The following is a 19724-nucleotide window of genomic DNA, read 5'->3' as shown; positions in this document are numbered from 1 at the left end:
GACTACTATGAACACCTCTGTGCATACAAGCTAGAAAACCTATAGGAAATGGATAAATTTCTGGAAACACGCAACTCTCCTAGGTTAAATCAGGAAGAAATAGAAACCCTGAACAGGCTAAAAACAACCAGTGAAAATTGAATCAGTAATAGAAAAATTGCCAACAACAACAAAAAAAGCCCAGGGCCAGATGGGTTCACAGCTGAATTCTACCAGACATTCAAAGAAGAATTGGTTTTAATCCTACTGAAATTATTCCAAAAGATTAAGAAAGAGGGAATGCTCCCTAACTCATTCTAAGAAGCCAGTGGCAACCTGATACAAAAACTAGGAAATGATGTAACGAAAAATATCCCTAATGAACATAGATGCAAAGATCCTCAACAAAATACCAGCAAACTGAATCTAACATCATATCAAAAATAATATACCATAATCAAGTGGGTTTCATCCCAGGGATGCAGGGATGGTTTAACATATGCAAGTCAATAAATGTGATACATCATACAAACAGAATTAAAAACAAAATCTATATGGGCATCTCAATAAGTGCAGAAAAAGCATTTGATAAAATCTAGCATTTCTTAATGATAAAAAGCCCAACAAACTAGTCATAGAAGGGACATACCTCAAAATAATAAAAGCCATATATGACAAATCCACAGCTAACATCATACTGAATGGGGAAAAGTTGAAAACATTCCCCTTGAGAACTGGAACAAGACAAGGATGCTCACTTTTGCCACTTCTTTTAAACACATTACTGGAAGTCCTAGCCAGAACAATCAGGCAAGGAAATGAAATAAGGGGCATCCAAATTGGAAAAGAGTAAGTCAAACTATCATTGTTTGCTGATGATGTGATTGGATACCTAGAAAACCCTAAAGACTCCTCTAAATTCTTAGATTTGATAAACAGATTCAATAAAGTCTCAGGTTACAAAATCAATGTGCACAAGTCAGTAGCACTGCTATACAGCAACAGCAACCAAGCCAAGAATAATATCAGTAATTCAATTCCTTTTACAATAGCTGCAAAAAATATCTGGGAACATATTTAATCAAGGAGATGAAAGATCTCTACAAGGAGAACTACAAACCACTGCTGAAAGAAATAATAGATGACACAAACAAATGGAAACACATCTCATACTCATAGATTGGAGGAATCAATATTGTGAAAATGACCATACTGCCCAAAGAAATCTACAGATTCAATGCAATTCCTATCAAAATACCAACATCATTTTTCACAGAACTAGAAAAAACAATTCTAAAATTCACATGGAACCAAAAAAGACCCCAAATAGGTAAAGCAATCCTAAGCAGAAAGAACAATTTGAGGCATCACATTATCTGACTTCGAATTATACTACAAGGCTATAGTTACCAACACAGCATGATACTGGTATAAAAGTAGATACCTAGACCAATGGAACAGAATAGAGAACTCAGAAATAAAGCCAAATACTTACAATCAAATGATCTTTGACAAAGCATTCAAAAATGTAGATTGAAGAAATGACATCCTATTTAATAAATGGTGCTGGGAAAACTGGATAGTCACATGTAGAAGATTGAAACTGGACCCCTATCTCTCACCTTATACAAAAATCAACTCAGGATGGTCCAAATACTTAAATCTAAGACCTGAAACCCCATGCAAATTCTAGGAAAAAAAAACTAGAAAAAAATCTCTAGACATTGGCCTAGGCAAATAATTTTTTACTAAGACCCTAAGAGCAAACGCAACAAAAATAGAAATAGACAAATGGACCTAATTAAACTAAAAAGTTTCTGCAAGCAAAAGAAGTTATCATCACAGTAAACAGACAACCCACAGAATGGGAGAAAATATTTGCAAACTATGCATCTGACAAAGGACTAATATTCAGAATCTACAAGGAACTCAAATAAATCAGCAAGAAAAAAGACAATACCATCAAAAAGTGGGCAAATGACATGAATAGATGTTTCTCAAAACAAGATACAAATAAGTAATGCACATGAAAAATTGTACAACATAACTAGTCATTAGGGAAATGCAAATTAAAACCACAATGAGATATCACCTTACCCCTGCAAGAATTGCCATTATTAAAAAGTCAAAAAACAATAGATTTTGGCATGGAAGTGTTGTAAAGGGAGTGCTTATACACTGCTGGTGGGAATGTAAATTAATACAACCTCTATGGAAAAACGGTGTGATTTCTTAAAGAACTAAAAGTAGATCTACCATTTGATACAGCAATCCCACTACTGGGTGTCTACCCAAAGGAAAAGAAGTCATTATTTCAAAGACACCTGCACACGGATATTTATAGCAGCACAGTTCACAATTGCAAAGATATGGACTCAACCTAAGTGGCCACTGACCAATGAGTGGATAAAGAAAACGTGATATACATACAACCATGGAATACTACTCAGTCGTAAAAAAAGAATGAAATAATGTCTTTTGCAGCAATTTGGGTGGAGCTGGAGGCCATTATTCTAAGCGAAGTAATTCAGGATTGAAACCTAAATACTATATATTCTAACTTATAAGTGAGAGCTAAGCTATGGGTACACGAAGCCATATAGAATGGTATAATGGACTTTGGAGACTCAGAAGGATGAGGGCAAGAGAGGGGTGAGGGATCAAAAACTAAATGTTGGGTGACAGGTGCACTACAATCTGAGACTTCACCACTATATTATTCCTTCATGTAACCAAAAACCAATTGTACCCTAAAAGTTATTGAAGTTAAAAAAAATGGAACAGGAAATTAAGTTCATTCTAGCAGAAAAAGGTAAAATTGAATTCTTATCTCATGGCCTGTACAAAAGTTATATCTACATGAATTAAGGACCTACTGACAGTAACACTTTAAACTCTTAGTAGAAAACATGGGTGAATATGTTTTAGACACAGGGATAGGAAAACAATTATTCAATAAGACACAAAAATATTGACAATAAAAGATTGCTATATTTAATATATTAAAATTAAGACTATCTTAAAAATTAAAAACCTTTAAAACAACTGGCAGAAGTTACAAACTTGTTGAAGATATTCGCAATTCATGCTGTAAAAGGGTTAAATCAAGAATATATAAAATACATCTTCAAAACAATATGGGTGCAAACAACCCAAAGGAAAGCCTGGGCAACAGATGTGAAAAGGCATTTTACAGAAGAAACACACATCACCAATGAACAGAGGAAGAGAAGTCCACATTGCTGCTGATCAGGGAAATGTAAATGGAGACTGCAATGAAAAAGAGTACATATACATTTTACATATATTCAACTGAAAAAAAGTATGTTTAAGGTATCTGTCAAAATCAAATGTTGGAGAGGATACAGATTAACAGGATTATTTTTGCAATGCTGATCAGAGTAAAGTAGTGCAGCCATTTTAGGAGAGTTTGGTATTACTTTACAAATGGAAGTCACATTCCCTTCGACTCAGCAATTCTACTCTTAGGTACATGTCCGAGAGAAACTGTGCTTGTACAAAAGGTGAGAAGTACAAGAATAATCTATCAACGTATCAAAATATCAATAACCTGGAAACAGCACATTCATATCAGAAGGAGAGTATAGAAATAGCACATTATATAGCTTTCGAAATGAATGAAATACAGTGAAAGGCAATGATATGATGAATCTTAGCAATATAATGTGGAAAATTAGGTCTCAAATGATTAATACAGTGATGCTCTTCATATAAAATTAAAAACTAAGCATTCTTTTCAAGAAAGCGTATGAAAGAAATGAATCTCTATAAAATGGCAAACACTGGACTGGAGTTAGTGTGACGGGTGCCCTCAATGTAGTCAGATAGGAGGATGGGATTAATGGTGGTCATATTTCGGGATATGGCTTTCATACTTAGTTGTGGGTCCTGACTTTGTTTTAGGTTGCAGATTCTGGGTGTGTTTTACATTTTTAAAAATAATTAACTAATAAACTAAATAAGTGGGCTGTGCACAGACCAATGATGAGACTTTGTCATGTCTAACAGAGGTCTCAGTAAATAATAATTTCTGCTCTTAGACATACAGAAGACTAAAAGGCAAGTGCATTAACAGATAATCTGAGAATGAATGTGCTTATTGAGTGAATTAGTATATCTTCAGAGTGCCATGGGGAACACCCCTTTATGTATTTGCTAACCTTTATAGAAAGTGAACAATGTTGGTTGCTTTTGAATATTCTTCAAGTATATTTTTTAATCTATTTAAATAGATCTTATAACTAACACTTTAATACACAGATTTTGTCTTATTCCCTTTTTCCCCTCACTTTTTACAGCCTTGTGAACAAGGACGCCGGATGAAGCGAATCCATGCTGTGGCTAACATTGGCACGGCACTCAAGTTCCTCGAAGGAAGAAAGGTAAGAGAGAAACAAAAACAAAATGCCCAAGGAAGAAGGTATCGGCATACTTATGTTTTCACTATTGGCTGTAGGTCAAAACACTGCATGTAATCTATACAGCATAGACACACAATATTATTGTATGATAAAATATTCTTAGAATTATGGAGAAGTTGCAAAAAAAGAAATTTTATTTCTACAGTTCATTTCAGCTTCTAGTTTTAAGAGCTTACATAACCATAGTACAATTATCAAAGTAAGGACATTAAAATTGGGATGACACTATTAACTAAAACATAGACATTAGTCCAAGTTCATCAATGTTCCCTCTATTGTCTGTATCTGTTCCAGGATCCACTCTAGTATCACATCTTGCATTTAGTTGTGTCTTCCATTCTATGACAGGTCTTCATTCTTTCCTTGTCTTTCATGACCTTGACACTTTTGATAACTGCTGGTCAGTTATTTTGCATAATGTCTCTCAATTTCAGTTTGTATGATATTTTCTCGTGATTAGGTTGAGTTTATACATTTTTGGAAAAAGTCCCAAGAAAGTGATGTCATATTCTTCCCAGTGCACCATATTAGTAAATATAGGGTGCTGATATGTCTTGTTACTGGTTACATTAACTTTGAATACTTGGTAATGTGGTGTCTGCCATGCTTTCCTATGGTAGAGTCACTGTTTTTCCCTTTATAGTTGGGAAATAACTTAGGAGAGATAATTGAGACTATGCTAAGTTTCTGCTTTTCCTCAAACTTTTGCTTACTGATTTTAGTATCCATTGCCTTCAATAATTATTTCTGTGTTGCTTGCCTAATGATTTTCTATTTTCCTCATTCCCTCTATATTTATTAATTGGAATTGTTCTGCGAGAAAAAGATGTCCTCCCCCACAATTTACTTATTTATTCAATTATTTATTCCAGTAGGGACACATGTATATTTATTTTGTTATGTAGTTAAAATCCATCATTATAATCATTGTTATTATTTTGTCACTCAAATTGTTCTAGCTTTGACCACTAAGAGCTCCTTCAGGCTGGCACCTGTACCTTTTTGATACTGGCTCATAATTTTTCAAGCAGTTTTTTATTTGCTAGAACTACAAAAATATTCCAGGTTTTCCTTATATTTTCCCTGCCCCAGTCCTGGAATCAACCACTTCTCTAAAGAGGCTTCGTTCCTTTTAGTGATGAGTGGCATTTAGAAACCAAGATCTAAATGCTAAGTATTTCATTGCTACTGGGGCATCATTTCTCCTAGGCCCTCTCAGCAAATAGATTAGAAAATGTATATGTTTATTAACTCATATATATACATATATCTGTGCTTCTCTCTCTCTCCTCTCTTTCTCTGTATGTGTGTACATGTATATACACATATACATATGTAGTTTCTTGCGCATATGTGTGTGTATGTGTGTAAAACATTAGTTCAGACTAATACCTCTGATTCAAGTTAAACACCGCAAGTTTTACTCTAGCCTTATGTCCTTATTTGTTTCTGCTTTCTCTGATAATGAGAAGGCTTACTCTCATCTACAATATATTTACTTATTTTTTCAACCCTAGTGTGTTAGTCCATTCTCACATTGCTATAAAGAAATACCCAAGACTGAGTAATTTATAAAGAAATGAGGTTTAATTGGCTCATGGTTCTGCAGGCTGCTCAGGAAGCATAGCTCTGGCATCAGTTTCCAGAGAGGCCTCAGGAAGCTTACAATCATGGCGCAAGGTGAAAGGGGAGCAGGGACGTCACACGGCCAGAGCAGGAGCAAGAGAGCTAGGGGAGAGGGGCTGCACACTTTTAAACAACCACGTCTTATGAGAACTCACTCACTATTGTGTGGAGAGTACCCAAGAGGGATGGTGCTAAACTATTCATAAGAACTCGCCCTCATGTTCCAATCGCTTCCCACCAGGGTTCACTTTCAACATTGGGGATCACATTTCAATATGAAATTTGAGTGGGGACATGTATACAAACTATATCACCTAGTATACACATCTAGTATGTCACTAACCCATGCCCCTGTGAGAAACAGATTTACAAACTAGAGAACAGGATTTGTGTGTAGTTCTTTTTGTCTTTAGCATTACGGTATCCAGTCAAAAAACTATTTTTGAAATGTTCTTAGGTTAGTTCTATTCTTCCCCATCCCCGTCAGTGGGATTATGTCATTATTTGTTATAGAGATAGGTTTATTTGTTGTTGTTTGTGTTCTATTTTGTGCCCCACCCCCATACTGGTCGATTTTATTATTTGTTTTAAAGAGTGGGACATTATTATGGTTCTAAAATAATAAATGTTATATTTAAAGAAGTCAAACCCCTTCCTCATCCCTACTACTCCATTCTCATTCCCTGCCTCTAACTGTATTTCCTACCTTTAGATAACCAGTCTCTCTAGTTTCTGACATACATTTTGCATTTTTTCCACAATAAGATGTGTTTTCATATATCCCTTTCTTTCTTACATGAAGGATAGCATACCATAGATGCATTTTGCTTTTTTCACTTATCAACATACCCTGGAAATCACCCCACATCAGTTCATAGTGATTTCTCTACTCATTTTTACAGTTACACAGTGTCCCATTGCCTAGATAGGCCATAGTTTACTCAACCACTCTCTTATGAATGGGAATTGGGTTGTTTCTAGTGTTTTTAAAACACAAACAATGATGCAGTTAATAACTATGTGCATAAGTGCTTCCATATAATTGGAGGTGTATCTTCTAGGTAAATTTCTAGAAGTGTGCTTGCTAAGTCAAAAGGTAAATGCACATGTAATTTTGGTAGATATTACCATATTTCCCTCCAAAAGGGTTGCACCAATCCTCTTACATTTAGCCTTTTCTAATTTGTGGGAATTTAGGAAGCCTGTGCTTGGTAATACCAAAACTAGTTTTATAAATGGAGATCCAGATACTTCTGGAAAATAGACCCATTCAGTTATTTCCTTCTCAGTTTATATGCACTGAATTAATTCGATTACTTTACAAATATATAATTGATGACTTTCTATAAGACAGGAACTCTAGAAAATACAAATTTACAGAAAACTTACATTCTAGCCCTCAAATAATTTACATTGTTGATAAGTTGGTAATGCAATGAATCAGTATACATTTTAGTCAACTGTGCAAACTTCATGCCCAAGAGAGATTCCAGGCATTAGGATAGTGTGAAAAACAATTTTAGCTTCTTATGCAATATCAGGCAGTGTTTCCAGATCACACTAATCTCATTCTTATTGAAGAGTTTCTCTTCTTTCTGCTCACCCTTCATTAATTTTTCATTGAAAGCTGAATGAAGCCTTGTTAAACAGGATATTTAGAGTTTTTCAGGACCAGGCGCAGTGGCTCACTCCTCTAATCCCAGCACTTTGGGAGGGCAGGGTGGGTGAATGGCTTGAGCCCTGGAGTTTGAGACCAGCCTGGGCAACATGGTGAGAACTTGTCTCTAAACAAACAAACAAACAAATTAGCCAGGTGTGGTGGCATGTGCCTATGGTCCCAGCTACTCGAGAGGCTGAGGTGGGAGGATCTCTTGAGCCTGGGAGTTCGAGGCTACAGTGAGCTGTGATTGCACTCCAGCCTGAGTGACAGAGCGAGACTCTTTCTCTTAAAAAAATTAAAAAAAAAATAAAGATAGAGATTTTCAGGTCATTCATTCTCCCATTTCAGCTGTATGACAATAGTGTCCTACTTCATTCTGAGTTATATTGATTGGCTGAAATACAAAAACAGAATTCCTCTTATTAACTTGGAAGCCTTGGCAAAAACTTTAACAACTTCACCTATGAAAGGCATTGTTTATAAAGAAGACTTGTTTTCACAATATCCATTTTCACGGAACAACCCAAAGTAATAAAAAATAAAGTTTAAATATATTTGCTAAGCACCGAAAGTAATGTCTTGAGAATCAGAACAAATGAATTTCTCTTTTTTCCCCACGAGTCTCTTAATCTTTCTAAAGTCACCCCCTCCCCACATCTCCCTGAAACATTCTTGTTGGCCACTCTCTCTTGCACTTCTGTATCCTACGGCCTCACAAAATGTTTGGCTGTGGGAAGTAATGAGTTTTGGAAGGTTCTTTAGTGCCCTCCCACTTATTATCTTAGCATTGATCTTTACAAGTTAAAACTTATGTCTCAATCTTATTTTTTAGAAATTTGTCTTTGATCTTTGTACCAACTTTGTCTTCCATTTGGAATTTTTTTCTTTTGATAACAGGACATTTGTTTAGTCCTTTTATTCTTATTTAGTTTGACTTAGGGAATAATGAAGGTATTCCTCATTTTACCAGGGAAACCCTAACAGTGTCCTTAGCTTTTCTCTTATTTGTAGGGCTATTGAAAAAACATATGTAAGAATCTGATGGGAAATGTGTAAATGTGACTGGTGAACAGATTCATCACCACTTGCCACAAGTTTCTTTCTCCAACGAGGTGTCAGGTAGATCATTCAAGTAATACAGGGAGCCAACCACTGACCATCATAGTGCAGACAGGACACATAAATTCAGATTCCTGTGAGGTCCAGAAAGGTGATGTAAAGGAATGAGGTGAGTTCCAGGCTAACTATGGTAACAGGAGAACTGAGTGGTCCCGTGTCCTGTCTGGAAGAGGGGAGCAAATAGTTCCAACTAAAGTAACCTCAGTGAACTGCAAGAACTGTGATCCCTGGTTTTCCAATTTACAAAGAAGAGCCAGTCATCTGGACTTTTATTAAAATGTAATTAATGTTTAAAATTCCTTTAAATTATGTATTAAATAAGGCAGGCAGTTGACTACTTGCATTATTGTTGAGAATGAGGTACCTGATACCTCATTGTAGAAAGCAACTAGTGGAAAGCAGTAATGGATTTATTCATTAAGGTTTCAAATTTATCAAGAAAAGCTAGTAATATGGATGTTTACTGAGAGTTTTTTGAAATTTATTTCCAAATAATTCAATTTTTTTTCTTTTCTTTCTTTTTTTTTTTTTTTTTTTTTTGAGACAGAGTCTTGCTTTGTCACCCAGACTGGAGTGCAGAGGCACGAACTAGGCTCACTGCAATCTCCACCTCTCAGGTTCAAGCGATTCTCCTGGCTCAGCCTCCCGAGTAGCTGGGACTACAGGCATGCGCCCCCAAGCCTAGCTAATTTTTGTATTTTTAGTAGTGATGGAGTTTCACCACATTGGCCAGGCGGGTCTCGAACTCCCAACCTCAAGCCATCTGCCTGCCTTGGCCTCCCAAAATGCTGGGATTACAGGCGTGAGCCACCACGCCTGGTCTCAAATATTTTTTTAAACATCTGTGAGCTGTGTGTTAGTCCGCTTTGGCTACCATAACAGAATATCACAGACTGGGTGGCTTAAACTACAGAAATTTATTTTGTCAGAGTTTTGGAGGCAAGAAGTCCAGGATCAAGGTGCCTCAAGGTTGTTTTCTGGGGAAGCTTCTCTTCCTGGCTTGTAGACAGTTCCCTTCTCTTTGCGTCCTTGCATGACATTTTCTTTGCGTGAGTGTGGAGAGGAAGATCAATCTTTGGCGTCTCTTCATCTTTTTTTTTTTGTATTCATTGTTTGTTTTTAATTATTTTTTTAAATTATACTTCAAGTTCTGGGATACATGTGCAGAATGTGCAGGTTTGTTACATAGGTGTACGCATGCCATGGTGGTTTGCTGCACTCACCAACCCATCATCTACATTAGGTATTTCCTAATGCTATCCCTCCCCTAGCCCCTACCCCCTGACAGGCACTGGTGTGTGATGTTCCCCTCCCTGTGTCCATGTGTTCTCATTGTTCAACTCCCATTTATGAGTGAGAACATGCAGAGTTTGGTTTTCTGTTCTTGTGTTAGTTTGCTGAGAATGATGATTTCCAGCTTCATCCATGTCCCTGCAAAGAATATGAACTCATCCTTTTTTATGGCTGCATAGTATTCCATGGTGTATTTGTGCCACATTTTCTTTATCCAGTCTATCACTGTTGGGCATTTGGATCAGTTCCAAGTCTTTGCTATTGTGAATAGTGCCGCAATAAACATACACGTGCATGTGCCCTTATAGAAGAATTATTTATAATCCTTTGGGTATATACCCAGTAATGGGATTGCTGAGTCAAATGGTATTTCTGGTTCTAGATCCTTGAGGAATCACCACACTGTCTTCCACAATGGTTGAACTAATTTACACTCCCACCAACAGTGTAAATGTGTTCCTACTTCTCCACATCCTCTCCAGCATCAGTTATTTCCTGACTTTTTAATAATCGCCATTCTAACTGGTGTGAGATGGTATCTCATTGTGGTTTTTATTTGCATTTCTCTAATGACCAGTGATGATGAGCTTTTTTTCATATGTTTGTTGGCCTCATGAATGTCTTCTTTTGAGAAGTGTCTGTTCATATCCTTTGCCCACTTTTTGATGGGGTTGTTTGTTTTTTTCTTGTAAATTTGTTTAAGTTCCTTGTAGATTTTGGATATTAGCCGTCTGTCAGATGGATATATTGCAAAAATTTTCTCCCATTCTGTAGGTTGCCTGTTCACTCTGATGATAGTTTTTCTTCATCTTTTTTTTTCTTTTTTTTTTTTTTATTAAGTATTTATTGATCATTCTTGGGTGTTTCTCGGAGAGGGGGATATGGCAGGGTCATAGGATAATAGTGGAGAGAAGGTCAGCAGATAAACACATGAACAAAGGTCTCTGGTTTTCCTAGGCAGAGGTCCCTGCGGCCTTCTGCAGTGTTTGTGTCCCTGGGTACTTGAGATTAGGGAGTGGTGATGACTCTTAACGAGCATGCTGCCTTCAAGCATCTGTTTAACAAAGCACATCTTGCACCGCCCTTAATCCATTTAACCCTGAGTTGACACAGCACATGTTTCAGAGAGCAGGGGGCTGGGGGAAAGGCCATAGATCGACAGCATCCCAAGGCAGAAGAATTTCTCCTAGTCAGAACAAAATGGAGTCTCCTATGCCCACCTCTTTCTACACAGACACAGCAACAATCTGATCTCTCCTTCCTTTCCCCACACTTCGCCCCCTTCTTTTCAACAAAACCGCCATCGTCCTCATGGCCCGCTCCCGATGGTTGCTGTCTCTTTAGAGCTGTTGGGTACACCTCCCAGACAGGGCGGCTGGGCAGTGGCGCTCCTCACCTCCCAGACAGGGCGGCCGGGCAGAGGCGCTCCTCACTTCCCAGACGGGGCGGCCGGGCAGAGGCGCTCCTCACATCCCAGACGGGGCGGCCGGGCAAAGGCGCTCCTCACATCCCAGACGATGGGTGGCCGAGTAGAGGCGCTCCTCACCTCCTAGACGGGGCGGCCGGGCAGAGGTGCTCCTCACTTCCCAGACGGGGCGGCTGGGCAGAGGCCCTCCTCTTTTTTAAGAACACTAATCTCACTGGGCCCGGCATGGTGGCTCACTCCTGTAATACCAGCACTTTGGGAGGCCAAGGTGACCAGATCGCTTGATGTCAGGAGTTCAAGACCAGCCTGGCCAACAGGGCGAAACCTCATCTCTACTAAAAATGCAAAAATTAGCCAGGCGTGGTGGCGCATGCCTGTAATCCCAGTTGAGGCAGGAGAATCGCTTGAACCCGGGAGGTGGAGGTTGTGGTGAGCCAAGATCATGCCACTACACTCCCTCCTAGGCAACAGAGTGAGACCAGTCTAAAAAAAAAATCTTATTAGATTAGGGCTCCACACTTATGAACTCATTTAACTTCAATTATCTCTTTAAAGACACATTCTCCAAATACAGTCACATTGGGAGTTACATTCAAAACATGAATTTTGGAGGGACACAAATAATAATTCATTCCACTCAAGCCTCTGTCTTATAACTCAGACTTCTCCAGATTACATGGGCCAGGTACAATGGTCTAGTCCAGCATTCTCAAGCATTAATGTGCATCAGAATCACCTGAAGGTTTTAACACACTTTCCAGAGCCTCACTTCCTTAGTTTCTGGTTTAATGGGTCCAAGGTGAAGTCTCAGATTCTACATCTCTAATAAGTTTCCAGGTGATGTGCTTGCTGCGTCTCTGGGAATCACCCTTTGAGAACGTCTGGCTCAACATCCTTCTGCTCTGGTTGTATTTGTCAATATGGTCCCATCTTCTTTCTGGCTTCTGGAAATTCTTCAATCTCTTTGGATGTGTCTCTATTGCTCATCCTACCCTCCTAGGCTACTAAGAATGTATTGTAAGTTCAGTAGGATTTTGCAAGAGATGTGAGGTTAAATAAACAGACAAACCAACCTGTACTCCCTAAACTCATCCTGAAACACATTTTGGGGCAGATAATCATGAAAAACATTTTTCTTCACAAGTTAGGCAAAAGATCCTTTAGCTTCTGTAATAATTGAATATGTAAACAATGTACAATTTCAAGTACAATTGGAACTGGGTTGAGGTAGGATATTCAAATTATATTCAATAGCACTTTTTAAAAAATGATGCAAAAAGAAAAGGAAGAAATTTTCCCCTGTGAAATACATTAATCTTATGGATATTAGCATATATTATAAGTTTTTTGTGTATGTATGCTAAATTGGATGTGGAGAAAATTCTGGAGAAGTTGTAAAATGAAGCTATCAAAATGATCCTAGAGATTGTAGTAGATTCTTTCATAAAAAGTTAAAAAAATTGATGTTCTTTATTTTCCATAAAGATCTTAAATGTCTTATACTGATTGATTCAAAGGAAGTAGATATACAAGTTTGTAATCTATACCAGTTCTCAATTTTTATTTTCTGTCATTGAACCTGATGAATGAACTTCACCAGTGAGACAAAAATCCCATAGGTATATCTCAAATCATTTACAATGATTTTTGTGCTAGCTTTTACTCCACCTCTGTGACGTAAAACTAGTAAATTTAAACTTTCAAGAGTAAAGTATTTGTGAAATGATTTTGCATCTGATACAAATTTTTTAAGTAAAAAATGTACAAACATCTGAGCTTTTTATTAACAACACACTTCATGAAATCTTGGCTGAGAATTATTGAGCTAGAGGTCTGAGGGGTACTTTATTATTATTTGTTCTCATTTGTTTAGGAATTATTAAAAGGATGTTTTTGGTGGTAGGCTATAGAAATTGAATGAGATAGACTTAACTGTATAAGTCCATTTTGTTGGGACTTAGCAAACAACTTTGTAGTGGATGGAAAACATTAGCATGAATAATTGGGGACAATTGTACACAAATTGACGTCTCTCCTTGATGCTTTATATGTCATCACCCAAAAGTAGGGAACTGAATGCTAATGGGCTCTGTTTTGCTATTTCTTGCCTTTCCTTTGTTTTTCTTTAAAATGTATTACCACAGTCAGGTTCTAAACTGACTACCTACCTCTTTATTCCCTTTGAACAAATAAGGCTGATTTTGAAAGATGATTTATCTATTATCTTCTCCCTTTGTTTTTCATGTCAGTCCATGCACAGAGGATCACCGGTTAGTACAAATTTTAGAATTCCTAACTCCTGATTTTTATAGGTAAAAGGGAACATAAGTTACCTGCTATTTGGTAACAAACTTCAAAGTAAGTGCATCTTCTTAAACTTCTCATTGCAGTTTCTTTTAAGCTCCAGTCAACCTCTAAATATAAATAATAACTTTTTTTTCTGTTTGAAATTTTTGTTGGTAATTCCTGCATGTTGTATTTTTTCAACTTTAAACAAAAGAAGTTTCTGAAATCCATTTTATAGTTTTTACTTTGTACACCTAACAAATCCCCCTGAAATTTTCACTGAAATCTTGTGCTTGTTTGTTTCGGTGCCTCACTCTACTTACTCCCATGTACTATTACATAGGCATGATCAAATCTTATTTATGTCTACTAAAGGCCTAACTGTTACATAATTAAATGAGTTATAATATTCTAGTACATTACTAGTACAGTTTCTCTTTTTTAAACAGATTAAATTAGTCAACATTAACTCCACCGATATAGCTGATGGCCGACCCTCAATAGTTCTTGGATTGATGTGGACCATTATTCTATATTTCCAGGTATTGTGCTACAGTTCCTCTTTTAGTTGATGCAATGTCTCAGAGGGAGATCATGGTGGCCATTTTAATAATGCTCTCATTTGCCATATCTTTGGGGTTGATCCTTAACTTAGCAGAAATGTACCTTTCACACATACGTTGTTTCTTGGGTAGCAGAATTTCCTCTTCTCCCTTGCAAAGCTGTTGCACGTGGAACCTCACACCCCGAAGAACTCCAGCAGAGGTGCCCAATCTGAAAAGCGAGCACCTCAAGATGGAGATGAAATATTGTTGCAGAAGGAGCTCAGGAAAATTTTCTTTTTTCTTTGGAAGGGAGCACTTCTAAACTCCTTTTAGACATGAAGGGGAGGAATGAACTTGCCATTCTATTCAGAATAATTGTTCTAACCATTAGATTTAGTTGATTAATTCATTCATGTATTCTACAAATATGGATTATTGTGTGTAAGATGCACTAGGGGTACAATGGGAAGTGCAAAGAGGAGTAAGATATCAGTCATGCCCTTTAAGAGCTTGCATTTTGTCAGGAATGTCAAGAGTGTTAACATAACTCATTTGTAGCTGGAAAAGTAAAACATCTGAGGAAATAATGACAAAGATAATGCTTATATTTTTGCTGGCTGTTAACTCACAAACAGATTGAAGAGTTGACCAGCAACCTGCCCCAGCTCCAGTCTTTGTCCAGCAGCGCATCCTCCGTGGACAGCTTAGTTAGCTCTGAGACTCCCAGCCCACCAAGTAAACGGAAGGTGACCACCAAGATCCAAGGAAATGCCAAGAAGGCTTTATTAAAGTGGGTTCAGTACACGGCTGGCAAGTAAGTATCAAGAGTTTGTCTAAATTGGAAACCCTTAAATAATTTGAGTTATGAATGTATTACTAATTGCACCTTCTAATGACTGCAAAACGTGAAGAGACATTTGAATGAATGGCTTTGCTTTAGCGCTTGTTTCACTCTTGCCTTGAATTGAGATATAAACACAAATCACCACTAATACTCTAGGAAAATGCTCTTATAAAATTAATGTTTTCTTTATTCATGTGATTGGGCCTAATTAATTAAACTGATTAATCCTAAACTTTGAGTAGCATGAGGGATAATTCTATTTAGGTCATTGTTTAGAGTTTCTGCTCCTATTAAATAATCTTTACATAAATAAATTTGAAGTTTAAACTAGGTTATCTCTTCATGAGACTATTATGTTCTATTTAAGAACAGTGTGAACTAAGGTACACATTCCAAAAACATTTTTTTTTTTATGTTCTGAAACTTTCTAGAAATTTTAGTTTTTAAATTTTTTCCCTTTGGTCTCATTTTTTATCTAGAGTGTAGATTTTTTTGTCAACTCTAGCTTTGTGAGCTGAGAATTTGCATCTAGTTTTCACTTTCCCTCTAGGCATAATAAATTTACATGTGTATACATTTATATGATAATAGTGGATAGAAAATGACTGCTCTCAGCCAGGCACAGTGACTCATGCCTGTAATCCCAGCACTTCGGTAGGCTGAGGTGGGCAGATTGCCTGAGGTCAGGAGATCGAGACCAGCCTGGCCAAAATGGTGAAACCCCATCTCTACTAAAAATACAAAAATTAGCTGGGCGTGGTGGCACGTACCTGTAATCCCAGCTACTTGGGAGGCTGAGGCACCAGAATCGCTTGAACCTGGGAGGTGGAGATTGCAGTGAGCTGAGATCAAGATTGCACCATTGCACTCCAGTCTAAGCAACAGAGCTAGACTCCATCTCAGAAAAAAAAAAAAAAAGAAAAGAAAAGAAAAAGAGTGCTCTCAATAAGTATTTTCTCATAGCAATTTCAATGGAGTTTTCAGTTGATCATATAAGTATTTGTAGTCTGATGTGGTCAGGGGTAAGTCCTTTCATGTAGTGTATGCTTTTGTTTGATTTTCCTAAACAACATGTAAAATTACTCATTTTTTATCTTGTTTTGCATGCTTTAATCTGAATTTGATTCTCTACTTCTGGAAAATAGTTGTAAACAAGTACTTATTGTAAAATATTGAGGTACTAAACATAGGGAGTTCTATTTTTAAGGTGTTTGAAGAGCAAAAATAAAAAAATAAAAAGAGAAACAGAAAGGATGTAATTAGTGTTACTAATTTATGTTGTTTTGTTTAACTTTTAAAGTGTGTTGCTGGTTTTCTAATTTGGGGTATGTTTTCATGATTCAAGTTGTAGTCAAATATATTTCTGAAAACAAAGCTTTGTGGTTCTTTAGAATCTGAAGTAGAAATGAAATAAAAAACCCTTCCCACATTGCTGGAACACTGTTTAATTGCATCCACAGTGGCATTACTAATCTCTCTTACAACTTAACTGGGTAGGGAGAAGACTGGTGACTGCACGCTGATGTGTCACGATGCTATTGCAATTAAACTTTGTAATAATGTCAAGGTGATATTCTGTGGTCCATTGCTTCACACAGCATTAAATTAACCAAAAACAAATTGATTTTCTTTGAATAAAACAGTAGCTTGAAGTAAACTCAAATTTAATGCTGTTGGAGTTATCCAGCATTTAATTTAGTTTCATGCATGCTATGTTGGGTTTCAAAGATGTGCAAGAATATGGTGACAGCTCAAAGTCATTGCTACAACTTATATATTGGTAACATCAGTGGAAGTTTTACTTTCCTTATCTGGGCCAATGTCCAGAATCCTGGACCTAAGGGTTCTCCACCCATGAGCAATCAATAAGATCCATTTCTTTTGTAGCTACATAAATTGTAGAGGTTTGGGGCGATGACTTTTCTCTGCCATAAAAATTCTGTAATGAACACATGATTCCATGATGCTACCAAACTGTTGATAATTTTTTCTAAAAACTGCTTTTTACACTATCCCAGTATGTACTTTTCAAGCAACTTATTATCTAACGTGTGTAAAAGACTTTAGAATCTGTATCCATTTTGAGGTATGAGTGATGTTATTCCTAAAATCATAATATTCCGTAGGAGTCTAGTTTGGAAGTTCATCACACTCATAAGATTGAAGATGGTGGGAAATGATGAAACATCCAGTAAACACTAGACTAGTTATCAGGATGTAGCCACTGTTTTTGTATAAAGCTTAAAAATATTTGAGAAATAAATTTAAAAATCGTTTCAGTAACATAAGATAGTTAAGCCCTCTAATTTTTAAAACTAATTTCATCCACTATCAATACATATTATTAGAAATAAAAGCTTTAAGTTATAGCATATCTTACATTTGTGTACCTATTGTCACATTTATAAGAAGAACAATTATATTTTCTGACAAAAATTAGTAAGGTAACAAAATAAATAAACATATGCATATCCATAGTTATTCAAAGTAGCTTGAAGTAAATACATATTAGAGGTCAGAAATGCTTATAAATTGGGCACCGTTCATCATTTCTTTAAATGGTGTGTCTTTCTTTTGGTTCATATCTAAAATTCTCAAATAAGAGGTTTGAACTAAAACTAAAACTTTTAAGGAATATTACCTACTACTTTAACTGATACAATAGGAAACAGTGTGTGTGTGTGTGTTTGCACACCTACATATGTTTTTTCAACAAATATAGAAGAAATAAAATGTGCTGAAACATTTTTATTTTATTACAGTAAATATTTAGAAAAGCATATTATGTATTTCTCTTTGAAAATGTCTAAAACAATACATAAGTTCAGGAAAATTAGAAATAGGTAATTACATGGTGAATATTTATTAGCTAATTATTTATTTACACCCCACTTAATTTTGTTAAAAACTAATTTGAGGTGGCTTAACAAGATAAAAAACATTTTTAAATGAGGAAATCTGGACAAAGGAAAATAAAATGAAGTCAGAGATGGATTACAAATGAGTAGATAAAAAGGACATACTGTTTAACCTCTGCGTGATTGTCAGCTGTCTGCTGAAAAAAGTATATCCGTACTACCAGAGACAAGCTTGAAAATAACTAAGAGAAGATTCAAGATTACTTTACAATTTCTGGAGTCTCATAAAATTGTTTTTAGGATATTTATTGATGAAGCCAATCATCAGGCTCAATGATGCATAATATATTTTATGCAAACAGTGTACATTGGTAAAACATGTTTTAAAGTGGATGATAAGTTGTCTCCAATAAAATTTAAGGATAGGCTGTGCACAATGGCTCACACCTGTAATCCCAGCACTTTGGGGGGCCGAGGTGGGTGGATCACTTAAGGCCAGGAATTTGAGACCAGCCTGGCCAACATGATGAAACCCCATCTCTACTGAAAATACAAAAATTAGCCAGGCGTTGTGGCACATGCCTGAAATCCCAGCTACTTGGGAGGCTGAGGTGCAAGAATCCCTTGAGCCTGCGGGGTGGAGGTTGCAGTGAGCCAAGATTGTGCCACTGCACTCCAGCCTGGGCAACAGAATAAGTGAGATCCTGTCTCAATAATAATAATAATAATAATAATAATAATAATAATAATAATCATGGACACTAACAAACTGATATTAATCAGCATACCATTCAGGTTGTATTTTTTCATGAAAATTTTGAGATTCTAGTAAAAATTAATTGAGCAATATTTTTGCTTTAGTTAGAGACAACTATAAGGTTAATGAGACTAACTTTTTGAAAAGAAGCTACTAGATGACTTTATCCATTGAATGTTCCCTAATTAAGTGATCATATTTGCAGGCCCTCCACTTATTCAAGGGGTGCAGCCAATGCTCAAAATCATCTTTACAACTCTTTTTCAGAACTGCCTTTATAATTGATAAGTTACATGTAGAAAAAAAAATCATTCATTGTGAGCTTGCCTCGCTTCTGTTTTCCAAGGGCAAAATATGACTACCAACTTGAATCAGTTTCTTAATAACTGGCTTTGAGTTCATCAAATCCACCACCAAAGAAAAAAGATTTACCACCAGGGCTTTGCCCTCAAGACAATTACAAAAAAGGAGCTTAAAAACAATTTTATTGGTAGAGTAATTGAAATTATTGTTTGCATTTAGGTGGAATACAGGGTCTTTTGTGAACACTTTGAGATATAATTGCAGCATTTGCATTTGTCTCTTCTATTACATTTGAAAGTATTCAGCCACATTATCTTAGTCTGTGATAACCTGTGTACAACACAGTGCTGCTTCCCATTAGAAACGTGTTAGCTCTTTCTACAAAAAATATACAGTGGTTAATTACTATCACTTTTGGCATCTTTATAATTTGTTTTCTTAAAATTTTTTCAGACATTTTTCTCTGAATTGATTTTTCTTTGTGAAATAAATGTAAACATCCTTCAATAGCTCAGCTGGTAGAGTGGAGGACTGTAGGGGTTTGAGTATAAAATAAACGTAAAAATATGCTTTAAATTAACTATCT

At 36.4% G+C, this 19724-nt stretch overlaps 1 protein-coding gene across 5 annotated transcripts in view; it reads left to right on the top strand.

Annotated features, from left to right (window-relative positions):
• The window catches only part of SYNE1 (spectrin repeat containing nuclear envelope protein 1), a 512392-nt gene that overhangs the window by 107979 nt on the left and 384689 nt on the right, over positions 1 to 19724 (top strand). For 4 of the 5 annotated variants that reach the window (XM_054558330.2, XM_054558328.2, XM_054558332.2 and 1 more), the window contains exons 4-7: positions 4299 to 4382; positions 13795 to 13815; positions 14281 to 14373; positions 15012 to 15190. In XM_054558330.2, the coding sequence (XP_054414305.2) occupies positions 4299 to 4382; positions 13795 to 13815; positions 14281 to 14373; positions 15012 to 15190 (377 nt within the window). The remainder of the gene's footprint in view (positions 1 to 4298; positions 4383 to 13794; positions 13816 to 14280; positions 14374 to 15011; positions 15191 to 19724) is intronic. The other variant, XM_054558331.2, reaches the window with a different exon arrangement.

This window comes from Pongo abelii, chromosome 5 (assembly GCF_028885655.2).
Source record: "Pongo abelii isolate AG06213 chromosome 5, NHGRI_mPonAbe1-v2.0_pri, whole genome shotgun sequence".
NCBI classification, from domain to species: domain Eukaryota; kingdom Metazoa; phylum Chordata; class Mammalia; order Primates; family Hominidae; genus Pongo; species Pongo abelii.
The sequence above is the reverse complement of the archived record's forward strand: the minus strand, read 5'-3'. Positions and strand labels throughout refer to the sequence as shown.